General features: G+C 56.0%; 3 protein-coding genes across 3 annotated transcripts in view; 1 reads left to right on the top strand and 2 right to left on the bottom strand.

Annotated features, from left to right (window-relative positions):
- GNPTG (N-acetylglucosamine-1-phosphate transferase subunit gamma) overlaps positions 1–6,050 on the bottom strand; it is a 19,767-nt gene extending 13,717 nt beyond the window's left edge. The window contains exons 1-3 of the mRNA XM_007939641.1: positions 6,008–6,050; positions 5,808–5,865; positions 5,655–5,722 (exon numbers count right to left, since the gene is read on the bottom strand). Of these exons, the coding sequence (XP_007937832.1) occupies positions 5,655–5,722; positions 5,808–5,839 (100 nt within the window). The 5' untranslated portion in view covers positions 5,840–5,865; positions 6,008–6,050. The remainder of the gene's footprint in view (positions 1–5,654; positions 5,723–5,807; positions 5,866–6,007) is intronic.
- Positions 6,051–6,217: 167 nt separating this feature from the next.
- On the top strand, positions 6,218–8,454 carry TSR3 (TSR3 ribosome maturation factor). Its single transcript, XM_007939508.2, is given in 7 exon segments — positions 6,218–6,329; positions 6,434–6,653; positions 7,073–7,266; positions 7,725–7,901; positions 7,982–8,045; positions 8,267–8,375; positions 8,377–8,454. Coding segments are annotated over 7 exon segments (954 nt in total).
- Positions 8,455–9,453: 999 nt separating this feature from the next.
- Positions 9,454–9,569, bottom strand: part of BAIAP3 (BAI1 associated protein 3) — a 7,475-nt gene continuing 7,359 nt past the window's right edge. Inside the window, exon 31 of the mRNA XM_007939640.1 lies at positions 9,454–9,557. Within this exon, the coding sequence (XP_007937831.1) occupies positions 9,454–9,557 (104 nt within the window). The remainder of the gene's footprint in view (positions 9,558–9,569) is intronic.

Below are 9,569 nucleotides of genomic sequence, written 5' to 3'. Positions count from 1 at the left end.
ACTATGGCCCCTAGCTGCCCTTCAGGTCTGGAATTGAACCCATACCTGTGGCTTCCAGCCAAACAAAAGACAGGCATATGAACTGAACATTTACCCGAGGTAGATACACTCCTTGGAGAGAACAATCATGGGAGAAAAAAAGGCTGTTTATGCACAAGGAGATAACTCAGGGGGCAGGAGTGCATGGAGGGATGGACACAGGGAAGAGGTAGCTATCGGGAGGAAGTGGGAGAACTGTTGCATTGGGGTAAATTGTCAGTGTCATTAGACACCGTGTGTGTAAACTGCTGTATGGAAAGTTAATTTGCTCTGTAAACTTTCACCCAAATCACACACACACACACACACAAAAAGAATATACCACAAATGGGATGACCTTAACAAACAGGAGTTTATTTTCTTACAGTTTGGAGGCTTTAAGTCCAAGTTCAAAGTTTCAGGCTCTAGGGGCTGGGTGAAAGCCCCTCAACCTTGGGGTCCAGCTCTGCCTCCTGCTCCTGGCCCATTGGAGCTAGAGGCATTTCTTCACTCAGAGAGCTGCTGGTGGCTGAGGCTGAGAAGCCCAAGGTTGACAAGTAAAAGGGCACAGTCCCGATGTTACCAAACCACATGCAGGCCATTAACTTAAGTCCATTGTAAGTCCCGAGGTCAGCAGAGCACAGCAGGCTGCCAAGCAATGACACAGTCCAAGTGTGCCATAGGCTTGAAACCATTCCCCAGGCTTCTCCGTATACACAGGAAGACCACATCCCAAAGGCAGCTACTCGGCTGCTTGTGGTGGATCCCACCATGGAGTTGATTGCGAGTCTCATCATGGGGAATAACTACCACCAGCTGCCCGGCCACTGAACCAGGCCCAGCCACGCTGACACACAACATCACCACCACAAAGCTGTGCTGAAACCTGTGCACCATGTGCACCCCGCTGAGTCAGAAACACCGGTGGCACAGCCTCAAGACTCACAGCAACATCACCACAGTAGGACAAGGCGACAGACAAGTTTGTCTTTCTTAGCATTTCGAAACGCCTCTAAACTCCACTACCTGGATCCCTGCTGCCGCCTCTTCACTCTGTCCTGGTCCCCCTGGCCTTTTTATCTCCTTTCCTCTGCTTTCCTGCCTTGCTGCTTGTGGGGCGTGGCCTGGGTTCCCTCCCTCACCCGATCCCTGCAGCTGACTCCTCCTCCAACAGCCTGGTACTGTACAATGACTGACAGAGCAGTGGAGCAGAACTGAGAATCCTTAAATAGATTCTCCCACCTCTGTCAGCTGATCTTTGACAAAGGGTTGAAATCCATTAAACAAGGAAGAGAGTCTCTTTAACAAATGGTGCTGGCAAAACTGGAGATCCATTTGCAGAAAATTGAAACATGATCCGTACCTCATAGTATACACAAAAACTAACTCCAGATGGATCAAAGACTTAACTGTGAAACCTAAAACTATAAAGTGCATCAAAGAAAAAATAGCAAACTTAGGGGCCCTAATATATGGCATAGATAGATTATCAAACATAACCAAAAATGCACAACAGCAGAAGATAAACTAGATGGCTGGGACCATGTAAAAATTAAATTCTCATGTGCATCAAAAGACTTCTCCAGAAGAGTAAAAAGGGAACCTATGGAATGGGAAAAAATATTCGGCAGTGCAGTATCAGACAAAGGACTTATCTCTAAAATGTATAGAAAACTCCAGCACCTTAACATGAAAAAGACAAACAGTCCAATTAGAAAATGGGCAGAAGACATGAACAGACATTTCACCAAAGGTCTTCAGGTAGCCAACAAAACACACAAAGAAATGTTTTTGATCATTAGACATTAAGGAGACAACAATGAGATACCTTCTCACCCCAGCACTAATAGCCAAGTTCAAAACGACAGAAAATAAGAAATGCTGCTGAGGATGTGGAGAGACTGGAACTCTCTCAGACACCGCTAGTGGGACTGCAAAATGACCCAACCAATGTGGAAAACAGTATGGCGAGTCCTTAAAAATCTGGAAAAAGAAATAATCATTTGATGCAGCCACCCCATTACTAGGTATATATCCTAAAGAAGTGAGAGCTAGGACAAGAACAGATATATGCACACCCATGTTTATCACAGTACTATTCACAATAGCAAAGAGTTGGAGACAACCTAAGCGCTCATCAACAGAAGAATGGATAACCAAACTATGATACATACACAATGGAATACTATGCAGCACTAAAGAATGATGTAGAAACCCAAAACATCTCATAATGTGGATGCTGTTGGGGGACATTATGCTGAGTGAAGTAAGTCAATCACAGTAGAGCAAATATTTTATTAGTTCACTATTGTAAAAAGTCAAGGAAAGGTTTATATATGGAAGAAAACTTTGTTGGTTATGGGGGGGGAATACTTCTAGACAGATAAAGACAAGTACTGATTTGGGTGAAGGGAAAGACAATATACCAAAAGGGAGTTACCGACGGTAACACTAAGGAAAAGGAAGACACAGGTACACAAGAGATACAACAAAGATAAACACAACGCAATACTGTATCAATAATAACATTAATCTACAGGTAGATACATAGGTAGTCAGGCTGAAAGATCAGGTATGTCTAGGCAAAATGGAATATACCCACGACCATATATAAGGTTGGCAGACGGTATTTCTACGTATGTATTTGTGCTGTAAGGATGTCCACACAGATACAACTAACAAGACAAAGTTTTAACTTGTTAGGCAGAGTCAACCACCCTGAAGGGGCGAGTTGTTGAACCTGTGGGCTCAGGACTCTGGGGGCAGAGGACATCAAGTTCAATTGGCTTAACATACTACTCACAAACGTTCTACACCCTACTTTGGTGAGTAGCAACTGGAGTCTCGAAAGCTTGCAGGCAGCCATCTAGATGCACCAATGGGCCTCTCCTCATCTGGAGCAAAGAGCAATGAAGAAAACCAAAGATGCCTGGAGACAATTAGTCCGAGGGACTAGTGGGCCACGCGACCCCCAGCCTGTACGACCACAAGACCAGAACAACTAGATGGTGCCCAGCTACCACTGCCAACCACTCGAAAGGGATCAGTGCAGGAGATCTTGGATAGGCTGAGAGAAAAGTGAAATAAAACTCAAAATCATAAAAAAGACTAGACTTACTGGTCTGATAGAGCCTAGTAAAAGCCCCAAGACTATGGTCCTTAGTTACCCTTCAGGCCTGAAATTGCACTCAGTCAGCTTCCAGCCAAACAACAGACAGGTATCTAGGGTGAACACTTAGGCCAGGTATATACACTCCTTAGAACGCTCAATCCTGGGCTGTGTTTTGCACAGGGAGACAGCTCAGGGGGCAAGAATGCTTAGGAAAGAAGCGAAGAGGTAACTACATGGAGGAAGTCAAAGCTGTTCCTTTATGGGGATTGCAGTCAACAAACCACGGATGTGAACTGCTGTATAAAAAATGAATGTGCTTTCACCCAAATCACAGTCAAAGATAAACCTATGTGAAATGAACAAATGTCTAGAAACATATAAGCTTTCTACTTTGACTCAAGAAATAGAAGATCTGAACAAGTCTGTAAAGTGAGTAGTTCAAATCAGGAACCTCCCCAAAAAGAAGAGTCCTGCACCAGAAAGCTTCACTGGGGATCCAACCAAACACCTTCGGAGGAAATGACCCCAGCCCTTCCCTAGCCTTTACACAGCAGCAGAGCAGCCATCTAGATGCATCGATGGGCCTCTCCTCGTCCAGAGCAAAGAGGAATGAAGAAAACCAAAGATGCATAGAAACAGTTACTCCAAGCAACTGGTACACCATGCGATCCTCAGCCTCTAAGACCATGAGGCCAGAACTAGATGGTGCCCGGCTACCACTGTCAACCACTCAGAGGGAGATCTATGTAGGAGATCCTGGATAGAGAGGGAGAACAATGTGGAACAAAACTGAAGAAAAAAAAAAGGGACCAGGTTTGCTGGTCTGAAAGAGCCTGGCGGAACCAGTGAGACTATGATCCCTAGCTGCTCTTCAGGTCTGGAAATGAACCCACTCCTGTGGTTTCCAGCCAAACAAAAGGCATATGAGCTGAACATTTACGTTAGGTAGATACACTCCTTGGAGAGAACAATCATGGGAGAATAGAAGGGCTGCTTACACACAGGGAGACAGCTCAGGGCAGGAGTGCAGGGAGGGAAGGGCACAGGGAAGGGGTAATTGTGGGGAGGAAATGGGAGGGGAGCTGTTGCATTGTGGGAGATTACAGTCAATGTCATGAGACAAAGTGTATGTAACCTGCTGTATGGAAAGTGAATTTGCTCTATAAACTTTCACCAAGATCACAAATTAAAAAAAAAAAAAAGAGGATATAGACAAAATATAAATGTGTGAGTAAAATCTTCCCAGCCAAAAGAAAAGACTGAAAACAAAAAAAACAAAACACCTACAGGAAAAAAAAAAAAGAGTAGGCATGCAGAAGTCCTCGGCGCAGCACTGCGGGGCTGAGTCCACAGGCACACTGAGAGGATGACACACCCCAAGGAAGTGAGCTTTGTCCCAGACACGCGAGGGTGATGCGACATTAGAAAAGTCCATCGATGTCACCTCACGTTAATAGGATAAAGGAAGAGAATCTACGACCGCCTACCCAAAACACCCCAAACACTGTCGTGGAGCCGGACCTGACTCATAGCGACCTCTCCTTGGGTTTCTGAGGCAGTATCACTAAGGAAGTAGATTGCCCAACCTTCCGAGGAGTGGCTGGTGGGTTTGAACCGCCAGCCTTCTGGTTAGCAGTCAAGTGCCCTAGGCACTATGCCACCAGAGCTCCCATCTATCGAAAACAGCAAGCCCCCAACATCAGTCCCCCACACTCTGCTTTCCGTTTTCGACCCCAGGGCGGTCTAGGACTTCACTCACTTCATTACTCAACGTTTGCCCCCGCCACCAGCCTGACTGTGTCTGCGGGCAATGTTCCCTTCACCTGCACCCCAGCACCAACCCTAACAGAGCGGACCGCAACAGTTCCCACTTCCTACCCACTCAGCGTTACAACGCACACGCTCCGAGCAGCACCTGCGCTTCCGGGAGGTCGCCTGGGGGCCCCACTCACACCTGTGCACGAGCTCTTCGAGCGCCTCCTAATGCGCACACGCGGAAGTGCACGTAAACCCCAACGCTAACAGCACCAGAATGCAGACCGTCCCCGGAACTAGTGGCAGCCATTAAAGAGGACCACCCACGGCCATTACCGTGCAGGGCTTCAAGCCACCAACTGGGGTAGCATCATTTTTCTTTTTCCCCAAAAACAAAACAAAAAGTGCAATAAACCGCTGCACGTTTCCTACTTGCAAATGTATGCACGGAGTAGCACTGAAATACACCTGGAAGGACAGACACCCGCTAACGACTGCCTCTGCAAAAGGAAATAGGGACTAAATCCGGGGAAGGAAGCCGACAGGAAACGTTCAGCTGTGAAAAAGCCAAGTTCACTACCAATGCGTCACCAAACGACTGCAGGTGCGCGCCGGCCTGAACGCGCAGGGTCTCTCGGCCAAAGCTGCCCTTCTCGCCCCCGTCCACCGTGCCCCGCTAGGGGGCTCCTGGGCGGCCGCCATCACGGCACGAAGCTGGTTCCCTGCCTGCTTCGCCCCGCACCCCGGCCGGCCGGGATCCTGCACTCACCAGACACAGGCGACGGATCCCTCTTGGGCTGCAGGCGACTGGTCTGGGGCAGGAACGGGTTGTTGAGCCTATAGGAAGCGAGAAGGTCCGTCGGCAGTGGGACGCCGGCCGCCGCTGCGCGCCGCCCGCCACTCCGCTCGCCACTCCGCTCACCCGAACGTGTTGGGCTCCTCCACCACCTTCATCTTGGCAGCGCCCGCGGATCCCGGCCCTAGGAGAAGCGAGGCGCTGAGGGCTGGGCCGACAAGCCCAGGTGTGACGGGCGCCAGAGGAGCGGAGCCCGGGGACACGGGGCGGGTGGGGGCGTGAGAGGGGACGCGGAAGGTCTCAGAGCGGGGAGCCCGGCCACTAACCGCGCGCCGCTAGTCCAAGCAGCAGCAGGAAGCGCGCCAGCGCCGCCGCCGCCATCGCTCCGCAGCCGGCGCGCGTCACGTGTGCGCGGCTCGCGTCCTGTGAGCGCCGGGACCGGAAGTGACGCACAGCGCGTGCGCGGACTGCCGCTGAGCGTCCCACGGACTAGGAAGCGGCGCGCCCAGCGGCGTCGGGGCAGCCTGCTCCACGCCATGGGGCGCAGGAGGGCGGTGCGCGGCCCAGGGGCCGAAGGTGGCCGCGCACGGCGGCCTGCGGGCCGCTCCCTGGAGGCCTTCGCCGAAGAGGTCGGCGCCGCGTTGCGCGGTGAGCGCGGGGCGCTGGAGAGAGCGCCAGGTCGGGGTCGGAGGTCGAGGGCCAGCCGGCGGAGCGCACACCTGAAGCCGGTCCTCTTGTCTGTCCCGGCGCAGCGTCCGTGGAGGCGGAGGAGGCTGGGGATGAAGGCGACCCGAGCGCGGCGGAGCTGCCCTGCCCGCTGGCCATGTGGGAGCTAGGCCACTGCGACCCCCGGCGCTGTACCGGTCGCAAGCTGGCCCGCCTGGGCCTGGTGCGCCGCCTGCGCCTGGGCCACCGCTTCGGCGGCCTCGTGCTCAGCCCCATGGGCTCCCAGTACGTGTCCCCCGCAGACAGGTAGGCGCGGGGGCCTGGGGGCGGCGGGCTGGGCGTGGGCGTCCCGGCTGGGCCGTGGCTGGCGCCCGCCCAGGCTGACCCGCCTTGAGTCCGTGGGTCTCCCGCGCGCGATTTCTCTTGGGAAATCGCAGCTTTCTGCTGCTCGTTTCCGTCACCCCAAGACATTGGGGCACGCGGGCTGGGAACACGCGTGTCTGGGGTGCCCCCAGCGCCCGCGGCAGAGCGTGGGCTATGGGAGAGCGGCAGCAAGCGGCGTTTGAGTGACTGACGGAGCTCGCTTGCCCCCTGGCGGGTCGTGTGGGGATTCGGGGAATGAGGTCCTTGAACTGTAAGGCTAGTCTCCAAGGACATAGCTCCCTTGGGGACACCACTGAGGTGGCGCTGGTCCTGACGACCCAGCCTGATGCCATCCCTGGCAGACAGCTGGTGGCCCAGTCAGGGGTGGCCGTCATCGACTGCTCCTGGGCCAGACTGGACGAGACACCGTTTGGCAAGATGCGGGGGAGTCACCTGCGGCTGCTGCCCTACTTGGTGGCCGCCAACCCTGTGAACTACGGCCGGCCCTGCAAGCTGTCCTGCGTGGAGGCCTTTGCAGCCACCTTCTGCATCTTGGGTGAGCGCCCCATCCCGGGCCTGACTCAGCCCCGGGAAGAGCGCGAGAAGGGACACAGTGACAGGGCGGAGGCCGGCAGAGCAGGATGTCAGTCCCAGCTGCCCCTTGAAAGCCTCGCCCAGAGATGGCTGGCCTGGCCAGTACTGGGGTTACAGAGCAGCACAGTCGAGCTCCCCTCACCCGATGTGTCTAGAGATTCACACCCAGAGAGAGGCTCAGGATGGAGGTCCCACAGGGTGGCCTTGGGGGGGATGGTACATGTGTTTCTCAGGACAGCCCCGAGACTCAGTGGGGACAGTAGCAGGAGGCGGGGCTGGTGAGTGGGCCCAGCTGTGTGGAGTGACTTGGTGTTGGGAGGGGACCTTCTCAGTTCCCCGCGATGCCCTTGAGAGTGATCTGGGCTGTCTCAGGAGTGGGACTGTGGGCATAGCACTCTCTCCCGTTTCCTGCCCTGCCAGGCTTTTCCGATCTTGCTGTCATTTTGCTTCGGAAGTTTAAGTGGGGGAAGGGCTTCCTGGACCTGAACCGCCAGCTCCTGGACAGGTACGCGGCCTGCAGCGGCCCGGACGACGTGCTGCAGGTTGAGGAAGAGTTCCTGACCAGCGCCAAGAACGGCTGTGAGGACGAGCAGATCGGTGAGCCCTGGCCCCGGGGTGCGCCTGGGACCTGCCCGAGGCATAAGCACTCACTGCCCTCCGTTTTCTCCCCGGCTCAGACCCCTTTGACGTGGATTCAGGACGGGAGTTTGCAAACCCCAACAGGCCGGTGGGCAGCGTCCAGTAAGTGGGCTTCCTGGGGAGGGGCCGGGCCCAGAGCACCCCCACAATGGGTGATGGGTTCTTCCTGTGGGGAAGGGGGAGGGGAGGTGACCCAGCGAGGGCTTGCGAGAGGGGATGGGAGCAGCTGGTAGGCACCTTGGGACCGTGCCCTGGGGGTGAGTGCGCCAGGCAGGCTGGCGTGGGGCTATCCCTTCAGGGACATGCTGCACTATCCCTTCCAGGCTGGCCCAGGACAGCGGTGACAGTGACGAGGACGAGGAGCAGGGGCCGGGAGCTGAGGACGGAGCGGGCAGTGGCAGCAGCTGCACCGAGGGGGAGGGGGAGGGGGGGGGAGGAGCAGTCGGGGAAGGGCGCGGAGGCCAGCACCCCAGGCGTTTGGAAAGGAATCAGGAGGCGGCAGAGAGACTGAGGGGTCACTGACGTGTATTTTGCACAGCTGACTGGGAGGCGCTCTGGTGGCGGCAGCAGGGAGTGGGGAGCAGGCGGGTCTGGTGGTCTCGGCCCTTGGGGACATCAGCCACTCGATCTCTGCCAAGGCTCTGCCTGGCTTCTGCCCTGGAGCCCCATCTGTCAATAAAGCTGGCAGTCAAGGAGCCCGTAGGAGTCTGTTTCTTTGCACTCAGCCTGGAGCACCCCTGGGGGAGGGTGGGGGCTCCCAGCATCTGGCTGGAAGGAGGTGTTAGTGCAGGCGGCCTCACTTCTTGGCGGGCGGGGAGCCCCTTGCCCTGGCCCACCACCCTCGGGGGATGACCCTGCCAGAAGCCTTCCCTGGGTCCAGGAGCTCTGTTTCCACCTGGAGGGTGAGAGGCGCAGGAAAAAGACACTCCCCTTCTCCTGCCTCCACCGGGGCCCCAGCTGCTTCCAGCTTCTGCCCTCAGGCCTTTCACCTCTGATCTGCTGGGGGCTTCCTCTAGCGTGGGGCTGTGGCACTGGTGACCTGGGGGCAGGTCACTGTTGGGGGGACGCCTCCTTTAGCCAAAGATGCTGGGTAGTGGCCCTGGCCTCTCCCACTGGTGCTAACAGCACCCCCACCCCCAGAATGATGTCCAGAGCATCCCTGGAGGACACAGCCCGGGTGCCTTGAGCACCCCTGCCAAAGGCAAGCACCGCCCCCGCTGGCTGGTGTGAGGTGGCAAGGGGGAGAACACCCACCTGGTGGCTCGGTGTCCCGTTCTGCCCCAGGGCAGCCGCTGGGGCGTTGGCACCGTGGGGTCTGCGTCCAGATTGGGGTGGGGGGCCGTGGGAGGTCACGCAGGGCTGCGGGGATTAGCAGAGCACGCCACACCAACACGGCACGGGCGCAGGAAGCCACGGGGTCCACCCACAGCACGCACACCACGCAGCACAGGCGGGGACACCAAGGCGGCGGCTCGGGGAGGAGGGGCCGGGCGCGGGCGGCAGGACGGGCTCACGCGTCCGCCTCCATGCTCTTCTCCAGCTCGCGCAGCCGCTTGACGAAGTCCTGCGCCTCCTTGTTGGCGCGGCCCTCCAGCATGCGCAGCGCGGCGCTCACTGTGGGCGGGA

This window comes from Orycteropus afer, unplaced genomic scaffold, assembly GCF_000298275.1.
Source record: "Orycteropus afer afer isolate SDZICR_OR568_19922 unplaced genomic scaffold, OryAfe1.0 scaffold00061, whole genome shotgun sequence".
NCBI lineage: Eukaryota > Metazoa > Chordata > Mammalia > Tubulidentata > Orycteropodidae > Orycteropus > Orycteropus afer.
The sequence above is the reverse complement of the archived record's forward strand: the minus strand, read 5'-3'. Positions and strand labels throughout refer to the sequence as shown.